Source organism: Lactuca virosa, chromosome 4 (assembly GCF_052849685.1).
Source record: "Lactuca virosa cultivar CGN04683 chromosome 4, Lactuca_virosa_CGN04683_v6, whole genome shotgun sequence".
NCBI classification, from domain to species: domain Eukaryota; kingdom Viridiplantae; phylum Streptophyta; class Magnoliopsida; order Asterales; family Asteraceae; genus Lactuca; species Lactuca virosa.
In genome coordinates this window covers 131,785,947-131,803,761 of record NC_136429.1, presented here as the reverse complement: position 1 = coordinate 131,803,761, position 17,815 = coordinate 131,785,947, and the positions used below count along the sequence as shown (strand labels likewise).

At 32.2% G+C, this 17,815-nt stretch overlaps 2 protein-coding genes across 2 annotated transcripts; one reads left to right on the top strand and one right to left on the bottom strand.

The window, feature by feature from the left end:
• Positions 1-291: 291 nt before the first annotated feature.
• LOC145107407 (putative ubiquitin-conjugating enzyme E2 38) lies at positions 292-4,421 on the top strand. The gene is made up of 6 exons (XM_079044277.1): positions 292-505; positions 1,623-2,183; positions 3,136-3,199; positions 3,315-3,454; positions 3,557-3,868; positions 3,958-4,421. Exons 1-6 carry the CDS (start codon positions 440-442, stop codon positions 4,186-4,188), a joined length of 1,374 nt encoding a protein of 457 aa, XP_078900403.1. The 5' UTR covers positions 292-439; the 3' UTR covers positions 4,189-4,421.
• Positions 4,422-5,583: 1,162 nt separating this feature from the next.
• LOC145107406 (two pore calcium channel protein 1B-like) lies at positions 5,584-14,561 on the bottom strand. Its single transcript, XM_079044276.1, has 24 exons — positions 14,302-14,561; positions 13,435-13,578; positions 13,184-13,291; positions 12,878-12,973; positions 12,650-12,780; positions 12,492-12,552; positions 12,205-12,371; positions 11,993-12,098; positions 11,822-11,899; positions 11,679-11,740; positions 11,480-11,552; positions 10,800-10,865; positions 10,287-10,427; positions 9,783-9,840; positions 9,176-9,283; positions 8,971-9,034; positions 8,708-8,876; positions 8,233-8,297; positions 7,913-8,003; positions 7,300-7,386; positions 7,009-7,086; positions 6,377-6,408; positions 6,107-6,206; positions 5,584-5,952 (listed from the first exon to the last, which is right to left on the bottom strand). The coding sequence occupies exons 1-23, from the start codon at positions 14,434-14,436 to the stop codon at positions 6,116-6,118; spliced, it is 2,211 nt and encodes a 736-aa protein (XP_078900402.1). The 5' UTR covers positions 14,437-14,561; the 3' UTR covers positions 5,584-5,952; positions 6,107-6,115.
• Between the last annotated feature and the right edge of the window lie 3,254 nt (positions 14,562-17,815).

Below are 17,815 nucleotides of genomic sequence, written 5' to 3'. Positions count from 1 at the left end.
TTATGTAAAATATTCCCTACATATATCTATTATTTTATGTGTTCCGTAGCTGGGTGAGCGACACGTCGTTATCTTTTTTTCATTATTATTATTATATTAATATTAATATTAATTTATGGTAACCGAGCATACAGAGTTGAGTAATCACTTAACAATTTCACCATCCTTTCACTTCCTGCGTAAGTTAGCGGTCTTCCCCTTGAACGCGCGAATAGAAGAACCATCAAGCGCGCACACACACACTTCACTTCTACTTTCTCTCTCCAACTACAAGTCTTTGATCCTTTTGCCCTGTTTTTCTCTCTGTCTTTCTCTCAAGAATTGGATTTTGATATGATCTAATTCAATTTTGCGTAAAATTGGCCTGTTTTTTGTTTTGTTTCGTTTTGGTATTTACATATTCTAGGGTTTTGATTTGATTTGATCACTAAGTGCGGAGATGGAAGTTGCAATCGAGGGTTTGGATTCTGATGTTTCTATTCTGAAGAAAGTTAAACATGATGAGGTATTGTTTCCTTTTAATTAAATTTTAGTTTCTATTATATTTTTTTATTCATGCACCAATTGTTCGTGGCTAAGTTTTCCCCTTCGATGATCATGTTTCATCTGCATGATTTGTTGAATTTTATCTTGTTTTCCTTAATTTTTCGTATTCATCTCGCTTACTCTCTAATCGTTGGCTTAGGTTTCTTTCTATTTTGTGTGTGTGTGTGGGGTGGATCATGAACATGAGGGGACAATTATTATTTTTTAATTTAAATTTTATGCAAATATGCTCATGTGATAATAGAATCTGTTTCCAACTGTAACTAGGATCTGTGAAAAAAGTTTTGAGATTTTGATCTATTTTGATTTGCTTTTGGTTCTTTATTCCCCTTTTCTATTTTGAATTGCTACAATGAAGACCCATTAAAGAGAGAAAAGATCGTGGTTTCTTTGGGTATAATGTCAAATCATACCTTTTAATATAGGTATGAGTCATCTGTTTTGACTCTATAGATATTAGTCTTAGGGAAAATCAGCCTATTTCTTTGGCATTTAGTTGTTGAGCACTACTATTGCATTATGTGAACAAGGTGAAACTTTTGGTAGTAATACATTGGGGCTTTATGCAGTGAGCAAGGTAAGATGATAAAGAAACATAGAGATTGGCGATGAATGTTTTAGCTTTTAAACATCATAGATCGTAGAGGTAGGAAGTAATACATCACTATCTGTTCAGTATAAGCCTATATTTAATTATTATTGCATTTTATTTGCAGTTTACTTTTGTGAGTAAATTGTAGTGTAATCATAAGGATTTGATACTTTTATTGATCATCACAGCGATATTCTTTTGTTCAAACTAAGATAAAATGTATGATTGAACTTCAATGTAGTGCTTTGTATGATGAATTTGGGAATGACTTGAATGGTTCATTCTATTGGAAAAAAGATACCTGTTTCATTCTCAGAATGGGCTATTAATTTTCATTCCATTATAGGATGGAATGAAAAATTGCAATATAACCGATTTTTAATTCTGTAATCTTTTATGACAAATATTTTTATTGAAAAAAAAAGTGATTTTTAATTTGCATTTATTTGTATATTATAGATAAAACTTTGTTATTCTTTAACAGGAAGTCTTGAATCCTACTAGTGAAGGTGGATCATCTGTATCACTAAGCTCAGGAAACATCAATTCAGATACATCATACCATGATGATGACAATGAGGGAGATGACATGGTTGATGAAGAAGAAGAAGAAGAAGATGATGCCTTTGATTATGATGATGATGGGGATTATATGTTTGAAAACATAGAAGAGGAAGAAGAAGATGAAGAGGCTCATTATTTGAGCATGCAAGCTCAATTTGATAATGTTGATTTGCCACCTGGCGTGGAAGCATCTTTCTCCTGGTTGAAGGATCCTGTCCCTAGCACAAGTGTGACAGGTGGCGCGAGCTATACAGCCGCCATGGATCCTCAAAAAATACAAGAAATTAGCATCAGCAAAGGTAAGGGTGTTGCTAGTAGCAGTTCAACTGTTGTTCAAGAAGCTGTTTCAGGATCTGTGGAGAAGAAGGAAGAGGTGGTGGAAGTGGAATCCATGAAAAAGTTTGAAGAATTTAAATTGTTTGATATTGTTAATGATTTTTCTGATCATCACTTCAATTCTGCTGGCTTTCAAGGACAACAGGTAATCAATCTCCATCAATTCAATTGCAATTTATCATCAACTTTGTTTTGTTGTTTATTATATTATAGCAGTGTCTAGCTTCATTTGTTCCTATTATAGCATTACACTTTGAAAACTCCACCCAATTATAGCTACATATTTCCAATACAAAGCAATTTTCACTGCTATAATTTGGTTGATTTTTCAATGTACAATGTCCTAATAAGAGAAAAAAATGGAAGTAGAATGCGATAATTGGGTTGATTTTTCAAAGTACAATGTCTTAATAAGAAAAAAAAAAGTTGAAATTACAATGTTGTAATAGAAAGAATTGGATGTAGGATGCTATATAATACACAAATAGATGAACATACGTTGCTATGTCTTGCATTTTTGTTTACTTTTATTATACCTATCTTAATCATTTATAATTTATAATACTGATTCACATATTAACATTTATAATTTTGTTATTTAATTAACTAAATAGTTATGGGGATTTATAATAAAATAATAATAAAGTTTTTAACTTGTTTCAATAAAATAAAGCAAACCCTTAAATAGTAACTCTGTACCCAAGTTGTGTAGTTTTACATTTATCCTTTACACTTTAATAATAATGGAAATGGAAATAATATAGTGTTACTATTGTTTAAAAATAAAAAGTTAAAATATACATTTTGTAAGTTATCATATAGTTCAATTTAATCATACTTTTAAGTATTTTTTTAATATATAAATGTATTCAGGTAATTCAGTGAAAATGTAATGGCTTTTCTGTAATTCGTCCTTATAGATACTATATTGTATTTGGACCAAGTTTGGTGATAATGTCATTGCAAAAGAAGAATTTGTAAAATTGAAAAGTTTGGAGATGATGAATACACATCTTTCTATCATGTTGAATTGTTTGTCACTTCACTTGGATTAATTTTTTTTCTTTTTTTTGAAATGATGTTGATATTTGTGGTAGCCTCCCAAGAGTTGGACAAAGAAGATCCAGGACGAATGGAAAATACTAGAGAAAGACTTACCTGGTGAGTGTTGTGGTTTTATTATAGTTGTATTTGTTTTGTAAATAGTGATGTTTTATTATGTATAAAAGGTGATTGGTTATAAGTAAATAATGTATAGATTGTTTTTTTAATATAGATAGTATATTTGTTCGGGCATATGAAACAAGGATGGACCTTTTAAGGGCTGTGATGATAGGACCCGCAGGCACGCCCTACCATGACGGTCTCTTTGTCTTTGATGTTCATTTTCCTCCCAACTATCCAGACATACCCCCGGTAGGTACATTTGTTGTTGGTGCAAAAAAAAAAAAAAAAAAAAAAAAAAGACGAAAATACCCCTAAGAATGAAGTAAGTAACTTAAGTAATGGTTTTGACAGATGGTTTATTACTACTCTGGTGGGCTGCGGCTGAATCCAAACCTGTATGATTGTGGGAAAGTGTGTCTGAGCCTTTTGAACACGTGGACTGGGAAAGGGAACGAGAAGTGGATGCCAAAAAAGTCAACGATGCTGCAGGTGTTGGTGTCTATACAAGCACTCATTCTGAATGCAAACCCTTTTTTCAATGAGCCTGGGTATGATAACATGTATACTGGAGCTGAAGGAGAGAAGAAATCCAGGACCTATAATGAAGAAATCTTCATTTTATCATTGAAAACAATGATGTATACACTCAGGAGACCCCCAAAGGTATTCTATGATATGTACGTCTGTTAGTTGGTTGATGGTAGGTATTTCCATGAATGTATTTTGATATTTGATATTTGATATTTTTGCAGCATTTTGAGGAGCTTGTTGCGGGTCATTTCCGTACGCGTGCACATGCTATCTTGTCAGCATGCAGAGGGTATATGGAGGGTGTTCCAGTGGGTGGGAGTGGTTTGATAGGTGAAGGAGGATCAAAGTCGTTCAAGGCAGCGGTTGCTAAAATGTTGAATGGTCTTGTTTCAAATTTCACTAGATATGGGGCCACCGGTTGTGACCAGTACCTACCACTACCTCCTCTTTGATTCCTTAATCCTTCCAGTTCCAGGGGAAACAATATTATTATATTAGCTGCTCATGCTCTTTTCGGAATGAGATGTGATCTCATATAAATAACTTCTTACATTTTTAGATCACACACACTTACTTACTTATATCTCTGCTTATCTCTAAACCCTACTACTAGATGATGACACAGTAAATATGTCTCCTCAAATCTCCTGTTTTTTTAACCCAATAACTACTACTCTTTTGCTTCTTTGCTTGCTTCCTAATTCCAATGACCAATCCGCTGTCTCTCATATATTATATTATATTATATTATATATCATTTCATGTTGTGTCTAAATAAATTTGGACCAACTCAAAAAACTAATATAGGATTTGTCATTAAAGTATTTGCCCACCACACAATCATCAACATTTGAAACTAATCCTATCTATTTTTTAGGCCTGAAAAGGTGTATTGGAATCCTACACAATCATCAACATTTGAAACTAATCCCAAAGTTGAACATAAGGTTGCTCGTTTACGCAAGCCAAGGAGTATGTCAAAAACAAGATGCTCACAATTTTATAATCGTGCGACTAGTGCCATTCAAATATCTATGTTATAATCTGCTTAAATATGCATGCATTTATGCAAAAATTCAACAGCTTTTCCTGTTTTATGCAACAACGGAAACGGATATTTTAGATGAAATATGGAACCACCCACCTTTGACCAAAATATGTTTGATTCCATAAATACAATGCAATGCGTAGCAACAACGTTTCACCTTTTTTTTTTTTTTTGTTACCAATCTATGCAGCAAAATACTGTTGTTTTATTTTGTTTACCAACTTATACAACAATATTTAACATTTTCCCAATTTAATCCAAACCAAGCTACGGGTGTAAAACATAGTCATTGCTTGCTTCTTTTGGTCCTAAAATGAAACTTGGTTACATATTTTTGTATAAAATCCACTTTGTTTTGTTTTGTTGCACCAACTGAGTCGAGCCAACTCATGAGATACTTGAGACCGACTTGGCTCAAGTCGACTCAAGCTTGAGCTTGAGCTACTCGAATACATTATCAAGCAGGGCTTGAGCATTATTGGAATACTTGACTCGTGAGCTTAATCGAGCATTGTTATATTTACACATTTACCTTTTGTTTTATTCATATTTATGTATTATAGAGCCGAGTCGAATCAAGCTCATAAGCTTAATCACATTTCTATTGTAATTTTTAATGTAGTTTTATTTCCTTAGTAGTTAATCGAAAGTGTCAATTACTTTATCGAGTTCAAGCTCGAGCTTGAAATTAAGTTCGAGTTGAGTTTCGAGCTTGGCGGTGCGATTGACTCTCGATTACACCCCTAAGCATAGATTGACAAAAAATATAATGAAACCGAAAACAACTTTGATGGCCCACTTGCAAAAAACATAAAACTTTCCGTAGATAAAAATAGATATAGTTATTAGCTAAAACACGGTGACTGGCTATAATAAATACAACAACTGACAGGGGATTTTGCTTATTTTTACAAGTTTACTAAAAGTCAATCCACGTATTAATAGTCAAATACTATGAATTTAACCAAAAATAATTAATCATCTATCGTGATGGGCGTCTGCTGAATGCTGATGCTGTTGACTTCACGAAGTAATTGGATATGTTCATTCATATAATATAATTATACACACTAGTACAACCTGTCACAACTCTCAAGTATATATATATATATATATATATATATATATAAGGAAATCCTAACTTCCTGTCATCTCCATCCATCTGTAACTGTAATCAAATATCACAAATAACATGAATATCTAATATATTTATTTTCTAGATATATACATATAGAAGATATGCTTGCTTATATATATGGAAGTTGAACTCTCAAGGGAAAAGGGGAAGTGGAAGTGAGGAAAGTGAGAAATGTGTAAATTACCTGACACACTTATGGATCCGAAGTCGGTAATCCTTCATGGAGCTCCGCGCTCAGCATGTGGTGAAGTAGCATTTCAACTCTCTGACTCCGTGTCTTTGTGCTGTCAGTCACACACACACACAAATTTAAATTTTATTTACTAACATATACCGATCTACTTATCGTAATTGTAATGTATGCTATAAATAATAGAATCAAATAAAAGTAAGATGCTATATATATAATACACAATTAAATGAAAATATTTTGTTATTTATTGCATTTACTTACCCCAAGTTACGGCGTCCCCTTCCTCCGGTTTCCTGCATGGATTTACATGTAAAAATTAATTCACCAAATCATATAAAATACAAATCCCTTTCCATTTAATTAATCTTCATTTCTTTGTGTGTTGGAATGGAATATTGCTGTATAACAATAATTATTTATGTAATGTTTAATGACGCAAATAAAGATTTTTTTTAATTATTATTTCAACTGAACCTAGAATTTCTTTTTTTTATATAATGAAAAAAATATTATTTTTATTTTAATTTGATTGCGTTTTAATGAGTTTCTATAATACTTAAGTGTTGGTTTTTGTAAATGAGAGTTTTATGGATTGTAATTAAAATAATTTTTAGAATAGACTTAAAACTATATGTACAGACTATAGAATAAAAGAATCATATTAAATTTCATTCCATTCCATTCTTACAAACCAGCAAAACATGATCATGGATGTAATGACTCATTCCATTTCCTTGTCATGCCATACATGGGTGTTTCTTTTTGACTTATTGCAAAAAGAACAACTTAATAGACAAAGTCAGTGAAAGGAGGATTTCCACTTAACTTTTTACAAAATTTCCCTTATTTTTTCAAAAAAATAAATTGTTTAGGGTAACATAAATTTTACTAACCTTCCCATCTTCGTCTTCATCCTCAGGACACTCAAGTTCTAACTCAGCAAAGAATGCCTCCAACACAAATGCGACGATCTGCAAATAATTCAGAATTTTACATGAGTGCAATCAAAATATTTTAAACTTGAGCATAATATTATTGAATATGAAAACAAATATATGGAGGTACATTGATATTTCAATCAATGGTTCAAAAAGAATAAGCTTATGGTGGATATATAGTAAATTTGATATTTGATAATAATAATAAGGATGTGAGGGATTTGAATACTAATCAGTAAGACTCACCAAGTTGAGGAGGAGCAGAATAGTTATTAGATAGTAGCTGATGAAGTACACATAGGTCCAAGCAGTTCCCGTCAATATTACATAACTCTGAAAATAGTTCAATAAAAAGTTGACTCATGCATGATTCAACCATAGCCATCTATAAAAGGATTAATAAATACAAAAAAAATAGGAATGTTCCATTGATATGTTTATCATATCACCCTACTCTAATTTCTTCCTATTATAGCATTGTAAAAAATCCATTCAATTATTGAAAAATTATCTAAATACAAATCTATTTTCACTGCTATCCTATAACTGAGAGTAGATTTTTCAAAATATAATAATGTCCTAACCTAAAACAAACTGAAAGTACAATGCTATATTGGGTTGAAATTTTAAAGTACAACGCCTAAATAAGAAGACATTGTTATGATAGAAAGAAATAAAAGTAGGATGCTATAATTAAGAAATAAATGAAAGTGTGTTGCTATTTCTTGCATTCGGCCTATAACAAACGTTTAACTTAATATATCACATCATGATTTTTGATGATTATTTGACCTACGCATGAGTATGTCTATTACCACATAATTGTAAAACAAGTAGTATCATGAAATGATCATAATACCTGCATCCAAGCTTGCCAATTTCCCAACACAAGCAAATTGAAGAGACTCACCATACCATTCGGGTAGTCATTAAAATTAAATAACAAGTAACTGATTAAGTCAAGGGAAATTTACCAACAAATTAAATAACAAATTGATTTTGTGTTTGGGCGAAAACCGCTGACCCCGTGAAATGCTATTTTATATTCTTCTTGATCTCATAATCTAAGATAACATATTTGTTTGTAGGTATAATAATATAATATGCTATTAGATGAAAAGTGGTGAGTGATAGTGAATAATAAATAAAGCATTGTAGCAAATGATTCATGTAGGATACTCGTTATCAGCAAGATCTGTACTTGGTAAATCTGGGTTCCCAGCATTGACTAATCCACCGAAGATCTAGACAACATAAGGAAAAAAGTAAGCTGCAATGATTACAGATATATTTATTCAACTAATTATATGGATTAAGTGCAAGAAATAGAAATGTATAGCATCCTACTTTCATTCCTTCCTATTACAGCTTTCCACTTCAAAATATCTACCCAATAATAGCAATGTCACCGAAATACAAAGGAATATCTACTGCTTTAATTGGGTAGATATTTCAAAGTGTATAAAAGAAATTGAAAGTAGAGTGTTATAATTCGGTAGATTTTTGAAAGTGAAGTGCAAAGTGTAATGTTGTAGTAGAAAAAAAAAGTAGGAAGCAACAATACACAAATAAATGAAAGTACACTGATATTTCTTGCATTTAGGCCTACTTAAATAATAAATACATTGCAGTATAAAGATTAAATTTGAAGTACCTGTATACCAACTGTACAGTAAATGCACATGACACAAAAGACAGTACCCAGGTATGGCATCAAACTTGGTATCAGGGTTAAAAATGTAGCAATAAAGGCCCGGTATCTTTTTACATGCATCAACAGCCTAATCAATCTCAACATTCTTGCGATCAGAAGATAACGAATCCTGCAAATAATAAATAATTAAATATATTGATTTTTGAAAGCTTGATTGGTATAAATATTTATATAATAATAGTAATGATAATTTACAGACTTACCACTCCCCATTTGAAATAAATGTGAACTCCTTTGGAGATACGAATGTTGCTGTTTCTCCAATAACTGCAAGAGTCCATGAATGGAATACAATCATCAAATTAAAGAAATTAAACACATCATATACACAATGTTATGAATTTAAGCACCAAAGAACATATTTAGAAGAGATACAGGCATGGACATTATATAAAAGGTTAAATGTACCTATGACCCATGTGACAATGAAGTCAAATCGGTTTTGACTATCCTTCCAGTAGTTTTCAAATCCATATGTATAAACTTTCAAAGCCATCTCGATTACATATAGCCACCCTGCAGGCAAAACAAGTCATCAATTTGCTGTTAAGTGCAACAAATAGCAATGTATTTTAATTTATTTGTGACTTATAGCATCCTACTTCCATTTCTTCCTATTACAACACTGTACTTACAATTTTTTTTTCATGTTAAAGCATTGTACTTGTGATCTTTTTTTTCTTCCTTATTAGGGCATTATACTTCGAAAAATATCCATTATCCAATTTGATATCAACTCAGACTAGAAAGGATTAAAGGAAGTTGCAAATGGAAGGATAAAATGGTCAGTCAAAGATAAGGAAGTTGATATCAACTCAGACTAGAATGAACGGAATCTATCAAAGGAATTGAAATCCGAGGGAAATGGAATATGAATTGTAATCTATCACACGTTTGGTTGGCAGAAATGGAATGAAATTCAATAATAAAAATCAAATAGTTTTTAATTTTACTTATAATTAAAACTTTTATTTCAACTTATATAAGGTAATAGTAGTCATAAGGAGTTCTTTACCGAATACAAACTCCACCCTCTGCCAGAACTCCTGACCAGAGTTGTTTTGTATATCAAGCTGTCAAAGAAAGAGTCCAAATTAATGGGATCAGTTAAGCAACTGATTCAACAATTGCATTAAGAATAGGGTTAATAGCAAGAAATAGCAATGTATTTTAATTGATTTCTTTATCATAGCATCCTACTTTTATTTCTCTATATTACATCATTGTTCTTTGAGAAATCTACCCAATTATAGCAATACAATACAAATATAAAGCATTTTATACTGCTATAGTTAGGTTTAAAAAATTCGATTTTCCACAAACAAAAAGTTGAAAGTAAAGTGCTATAATTGCGTAGATTTTTAAAATACAATGTCTTAATAAGAAAAAAAATTAAAAGTAGGATGCTATAATACAAAATTAATGTATGGACATTGCCATGTTATCAAATACTTTTTTTTGCAATTAAAGTACGTTGCTATTATGTTATATATCTATTTGTCAAGAATTTAGATCATACCGTTGTTTCGGTAATAACAGCAACTAGATTCACGAGGAGAATAAAAGCAACTAAATATCCAAAATTTGGACTTTTTACAAAGTCTTTCAGTCTTTCAGATAAGGAGGAATTATAGAAGGGAAACTTCTTTAGCCAAGGTTCCTGCAAAATGAAAGCCATAACATAAAGATAGCTGAGTTAGATACATCTTCTGCTATTCCATATAAAATTGAAAAAAAAAGACTACATGCAAAGATATAGCAATGTGCTTTTCCATTTTTATAATACCATTGTACTTCCATTTCTCCTTATTACATCATTTCACTTTTAAATTATTCCTTATTAGAGCATTGTACTTTGAAAAATCTAACTAATTACAGTAATGTGTAACCTGCCACCTTTTAAAGCGGTTACCCCATTGCTAAATAGATGTTTGCAAAATACAATGCATTAATAAGTAATAATTAAGAAGTACAATGTCAGAATAAGAAAAAATGAAAATATAAGGGTATAATTTCAGAATAAGCAACTTACTGTATCCTCCTGTTGAAATTTTAAGGCAATTGCATTGCAGAGATCATTGAATTCTTGTGCATTAATCTGCAAGTAAAAAATCATAAAAAAACTGAGACAATCAACCATCATCACCAGTTAAGAAATAAATGAAGAACAAATTACACTTTTCTTCCTTCTGCTATAGTGATTTTATCGGATTTGGTCCAAAAGGAATCTTTCCTTTTTGGTCCCTATTTCTCTATTTCACAACATTTTAGGTCCATGAGTCAGACACTGTCAATAGAGGGACGTTAAATGCATGTAAAATGACCATTTTGTCCTCATTATCATTTCACGTGAATTTGACATCCCTCTGGCGATGGTGCCTCACTATATATGGTATATTGGGACCTTAACCAGTTTATATAGACATGTAGAATTAGGGTTCCCATTTAACCCTAATTTTAGTTATTAATTATAAAATCCATGGGACTATTACATGTAGTAGCCCATTAAATAGCCAATACAATCCAACCATATAAACCTACTTAATTAATAAACCTAACAGGCTATTGTAACTTGGGATTCAGATAAATGTTTATTCCTGGAGGTAAATACTGAAGTATATACAGTGAAGACGGGTTGTGGGCCATAAACAATAAAAAGAACAAGCCAAGACTATAAACCATTCAAACAATAGGCTATAGACCAAAGATTACCTTAAAATCACGACTGTCATCCAATGCATCAAATATCAACTCAAAGTCTTCTTTGGATATTTTTGGCAGAGTCCTGAACAAAAGGTTCTTTATAGTGGTGAGACGTTGCATTAATGCACTTTTGACCCAAAGAACTAATATCAAAAGAATGCTCAAAAGACCTGTGAATCATTTCAACAACTGAATACAAAGGCTGTACCTGTATTTGTTAAGTTCTTCAAACAAATCGATACATTGCTCCTTATCAAGAGTGCCAACAGCCTGTTCATTTTGAAGGAAAATCCATGAGAAGGGTAAGATTGTCTTGGAGGAGATTTCACAGCATTAATGACTCATACTCACCTTTTCATCAATGAGATCAAAGGCTTTCTTTAATATTCTTGTCCTCATTTGGTCCTTCTCACTCACTTGTTTAACTAGCTGCAGTTAAGAAGGCATGCAAGCTTGTAATTCATGGATGGGAATTTCAGTATTAAGAAATAAAGAAATATAAAGGATTCAAGAAATATGTACCTCACATTTAAAGCTATCATATACAACAGCAAGAATCAAGTTTGTGACAAAGTAAACCCCCATAAGCACATAAAGAATGAAAAATAAAGAAGACGATCTTGATGATCTGGAAAGAAGAGGCAAACACATTACTGAAATACCATAAACTTGGGGACATTTGGCAATAGTTTCTTAAAAGAATGAATCATATAATCTTATATTTAGTAACTCACTTGTAGGCAGGAATCCAAACATCTGGATTGTTGGATGTGGTAAATAGAACAAACATCTGATACAGTGTAGCAGAGTAAGACACAAAGATTGTAGTTCCCTGTTGGGTGTCTTCAAAGATGACATAAGCTATCCAACTCGAGAACAGAAGAAACAGAAGTGATAAAGCCTTGCATTCAAGAAATAAATTAACTCGTCAGCAATAATAAATAACAATCCAAATAAAAGTTAGCATCGAGGAAATTAGACAAGTAGTCATGAATTCATGATAATGTAATAAAATACATACCAAAATATTGAGATATGTGACAAGCATTCCATATAAGATAACAAGGCTGTCTCGTAAGTCCCTAAATCAAGTTAACAAAAAGGAAATCAGCCTCATCAACAATGAAAATGCATCAGTATTCTATCATATTGGAGGGGTTGAATGTATTCATGACATACCTGATGTTCAAGATAAAGATAACTACCCGAATATAAGGTGCAATCCTCAACGGAAGAGAATAGATGGCCACTGGAGAGAGATAGAGGATATCGACTATTAAATCAGCCACTAGAATCAACAGTGAAATGATCTGAACACATAACACAAGACATCAGAGTTAGGTTGGTTTATAAAGAATAACAAACTTCATATGTGAATTTCATGTGCAAGATTTTGAAATAGTGTACCTTCAGCTTATTAACATGGCTTTGCCAGTAGAGCTGAACCCCTTCATATAAAATAGGAAAGAGAGTATGCACCACAAGAATTATGAGGGTCACACCCTGCATAAGAAAGTAGGTCAATAATTCAGATTACCTGCATATACAATTTTATCAGTTTTAGGTGTGGTCGGAGCATGATAAATTGGGGGTGTTATCATTAAGCTAGAGAGAACAGTAATACATAAAGTCTTATTTATCCTCTTATTCAGTTCGCATGACTGATTTCTGTTGCATAATCGTAAATTTTAACAGAATATACAGAATTCAGACCTCATATGCCAGAGATTCTGCATTATTCAAGTATGGAAGCTCCCCAAGATAATAGTACTCCCTGTCACTGCAAGAAACCTCGGAAACACTGGTACACCATAATGGTTTCTGTTGCGGAGTTTCAAGTCATAAGAATAATTAATACTCGTGATAGAAAAAAACTATGACAGTGACTTAAGAAAATCAGAAAGTCGTTTATAGAAAAAGAAACAGGCCATTATGAAGGTGATCATTGACCTTGTGGCACTAACCTCAAAGAAATTTAAAGCTATGAGCGCAAAATAATTAAGGGTCCATAGGATGTCAAAGCGAATGTACATGAAGTAGTACTTTGCAGAAGTTTCAATGTTCGGTGACTCAAGGATTTCCTCTGGTAGACCACTTCCATCTTCAGCCTGGAAATAGCAAAGAACGGTTATCAACTTAACAGATAGTAGATTTAAGGCATGTAGAAAAAAGATAATGCCAAAGATGCCTATTCTATGAAAAATCAGACGAATAATGGTAACTTGTGGTTATTGCCCTAGATTCTCTTAGTGACTTTTTGGAAGGAATTGAGATACCTAGATCTTGCCGCTACACTTTACATACACGTCAAATCTATATAAAGCTAATAGACATTTTCCCTTCTTTTTGTTAGCAAAATTAGCATCAACGTAATCTGGCAAGTACCAATCAGCATCAAGGTGATTTGGTAAGTATCAATTAGGATCAATGTATCATTGGTATTGCGATCAACGTAGTTTTGGTATCAGGACCAATTTAATTGAAATAACTTTGTAATTTCATTCTGTATAAATGCATTGAAGAAAAAAACTGGTGAGCGCTTATAATTGATGGTCGCCATAGTTTCCTCGTACTTATATACAACAAAAACAACATAAATTGAATAACTGAATTAGTAATGTTATACATCCTCCTAACAGACAATCGATAAGGCTTTATATGCCTACAAGGCTTTATATGCCTACAAAAGTCAAAATCACTTGTTTTTTTTTTTTATGTCAATTGCTGACGAGGGAAATATGGAGGATACTGTTCTACTCAAATTGGATTGCCAGAATGCAGAGCAAGTGCCACAGGCAAATTTTGGTGTAAAATAATAAATAGAAGCTTACGAGATCAACAAGAGCAGCCGCCTTCTGATACGGCGATCCGTAAGCAATGGCATCTGATCGGCTTTTATAAGCTCTCCGGCCTCCTGCGACTCCCCATCGACTACTACTTTCTCCCTCAAGCAAAGCTGCATCCATCAGATTGAAGATCTGAAGCCTCTTGCAAGCACCTCTGCTATTGACTGAATTTGGATAGATACAAGTGTTTATATGTATATGTGGAGGGAGAGAGAAAATTGACAACGGAGATGACTGACAGGTATAATGAAGCAGTTGGTGAAATATCAAGGTTTTTTTTTCAATTCCTGATTTGATTTTTTGTCTTTTGTTGTTTTTTTTTGTTTTTTTTCTATTTTATTTTTTTTTGTTGTTTTTAATTCTTTTTTAATTATTATTATTATTATTATTTGATTATTATTATTATTATTATTATAAATTTCGCATAAAATTTTAACATTCGGAAGACATTATAAATTCAAACGGCTATATAAAATCGATTTTTAAATATTTTTTTTATATTTTTTAATTACGGACAAAAAAGTCGTTCGAATTTTATAATGTCGTGCGAATTTATAATGTTTACCGAATTTTAAAATGTCATCCGAATTTAATAGTAATAATATTAAAATATAAAATAAAAGAAAAAAAATCAAAAACAAAAAGGAAAAAAAAAAGAAAAAAAAAACTAATGTCAAATCAAAAGTAAAAAGTTGATTTGATTGATGTTAGGGGGGGTAGAATTGATTAAGGGGGGTACTTATAGCACAACCCAATATTAAAACGATAAAAAAAATGTCATTTATGTACGCTTCTTTACAAATATTCAATATTATTATTAATTTTTTATTTATTTTTTTTTTTTTGTAAATTCAATAAAGGAAATTGAAGAAAAATTCTGAGAGAAAGAAATCGAGGGAAATGAAAATATTCATTATTATTCCGTATTCCCGAGTTCGAAGAAAATAAAAGGAAAATTTTAAGTTTTTGTGGTCCCGAATTAGGAGAAAAAAGAAAATAAAACTTAAATTTTTTATTCCCCTCACTTTCTTCCTAAATCCGCCCAATTTATGAGGAAATTTTGGAAAGAAAAATATGGCTCCAAAATCATTTCTATCCCCTCACTTTCCTTCCATTAATGAAACTCGAGAACACGATTTTCATTCAACATACTTCACTAAGTGGGAGACTGTTGGATTATATATCTAAGCCAATAACTAAATTAGTATAATATTGAAATATTAGCAAAGTCCTTTTGAGTTGTCATCAAACCTAGTAATTGACCGGAATGTTTTTTGGAGAGAGATTGATTTATTAATTTATTATATGGTTAATAAATTAATTAGAAATCAAAATAAATAATTTATTAATATAATATGATAATAATATGTTAATTAGAAAAAATATTATTTAATTAAGAATTAATCATAAATTAATTGGAATTAATTTTGGGATTAATTGAAATAATTAAAAGTGGAAGGACTAAAGGTGACAATGTTCAAAAGTTGAACATTGATCAATTCTAGAATCTACCATAAGAAGGGAACGAATCCTAGATGGTTAATGGAGATTGTCTTGGGCATTAAGGAAGCCTAGGAATCCTTATGGAGCAAGAAAATAGATAATGGCTTATCTAAGGAAATTGCCTTATCATTAGCCTTCATATCACCTATATAAACCCCCTTGAGTTATGATTTTTGAAATCCACCTCATTCTAAAGAGAATTTCAAAAGTTCCATTCCTCCTCCTCTCTCCTCTTTAGCCTCCAACTTGTTAGGGTTTGGGTGTGAGCCATTAGAGACACGAGATTTTTTGGTGCTTGCTTTTTGAAGCTAGATCAAGAAGGAATCATTGTTTATTTACTACAATAAACAAAAGGTATATAGTTTCTATAACTCTTTGATAATTTCGAAAATAGATTCTTACTTTTAGGGTTCTTGATGTTCAATTGTTTGTTGCAAATCATAGTGAGACATAGATCCTTTATGTGCATGTGAACTTAGGGTTTATGTTTTTCTGTCAAAAATAAAATTTTGTAACATATAAAACCCATCACCTCCAGGTACGCCCAGCGTTCTAGAGCTAAATCCCTATTTCTCCATTAAGTTATTATTTCATTAAGCCAAAGCACCAAACTTCAGATCCAGGTAAAAAGGAACGTCTTAATGGATAAAGTCTCCGACTTTATCCATTTGCATGCATATAAGAGGGTAAAAACTCAAACCCTTTGTCCAAAAATCATCTAAAGTTCCAAAACTATTGCATGGCTTAATGAGAATGCCAAATCTCTCTTCTTTTTTTTTGAATTTATGAGCTCAAAACTTCAGATAACTACATTTCAAGTACCTGGAGTAGCTCATACTCCACTAGACCAAACTATGGGACCAAAAGTGTACACAAACTCTAGACTATAAAGATCTAAGCAAATAACTCATCAATATCTGAACTTTGTACCTCCAAATGATGCTTGAGGGTGAGGTACTTCTGGATCTAAGTGATCTTCAGCTTCCAAGATGATTTCCCTTCCTTATTCTTCCTTCAAGAACACCAAAAATGCACTCTCAAACTCAAAATGCTCACACAATGGATTAGGGTTTGCAATGGACGATTTGAGAGATGGAGATTGATGAGGGAAAAGGTCTTTAAAAGTTAATGATGTTTAAATAGGGCTCGAACCCTAAAAATTAGGGTTTCGGCATCCGTCACGTACACCCGACGTTCTCGTGAGTACGCCCAACGTACTCACCTGAATGCATATTTTTCACTTAATGAGCCAAAGGACCAATTTTGGAATTCAATTTCATAGTAAAGGTATAAATGAAAAATACATGGATTTATATAAACATGTCAAATTAGAAAAATAGTTTAGAGACCATTCAAATCAAAAATCGAAAATTCGATGGCTACCATGTCATTTACTCTTACGCCTTGTAAGACCTTGATCAAAATATTTTCCATTGATACCCTTAGTATGAAATTTAATTGAAAAATTGGTCCTTTGGCTCATCAAGTGAAAAATGTGCATTCAGGTGAGTACGTTGGGCGTACTCACAAGTACGCCAGGTGTACACGACGGATGTCCAAACCCTAATTCTTAGGGTTTGAGCCCTATTTAAACATCGTTAACTTTTCAAGACCTTTTCCCTCATCAGCCTCCATATCACACATCGTCCCTTGCAACCCTAATCCATTGTGTGAGCATTTTGAGTTTGAGAGTGCATTTTTGGTGTTCTTGAAGGAAGGGAAATCATCTTGGAAGCTCAAGACCACTTAGATCCAGAAGTACCTCACCCTCAAGCATCATTTGGAGGTATAAAGTTCAGATCTTGATGAGTTATTTGCTTAGATCTTGCTAGTCTAGAGTTTGTGTACACTTTTGGTCCCAAAGTTTGTTCTAGTGGAGTATGAGCTACTCTAGATCCTTGAAATGTAGTTATCTGAAGTTTTGAGCTCATAAATTCATAAAAATGAGAGCTTTGGCATTCTCGTTAAGCCATGCAATAGTTTTGGGACTTTAGAT

Excerpts from the sequence above, each read along its gene's own strand:
- LOC145107407 (XM_079044277.1), top strand. The coding sequence starts at position 440 with ATGGAAGTTGCAATCGAGGGTTTGGATTCTGATGTTTCTATTCTGAAG. Across the intron at positions 506-1,622 it reads AGAAAGTTAAACATGATGAG|GAAGTCTTGAATCCTACTAG; the intron begins GTATTGTTTCCT and ends ATTCTTTAACAG. Across the intron at positions 3,200-3,314 it reads ACTAGAGAAAGACTTACCTG|ATAGTATATTTGTTCGGGCA; the intron begins GTGAGTGTTGTG and ends TTTTTAATATAG.
- LOC145107406 (XM_079044276.1), bottom strand. The coding sequence starts at position 14,436 with ATGGATGCAGCTTTGCTTGAGGGAGAAAGTAGTAGTCGATGGGGAGTC. Across the intron at positions 8,877-8,970 it reads TTTATTTCAAATGGGGAGTG|GATTCGTTATCTTCTGATCG; the intron begins GTAAGTCTGTAA and ends TATTATTTGCAG. Across the intron at positions 6,409-7,008 it reads ATGAAGACGAAGATGGGAAG|GAAACCGGAGGAAGGGGACG; the intron begins GTTAGTAAAATT and ends AAATCCATGCAG.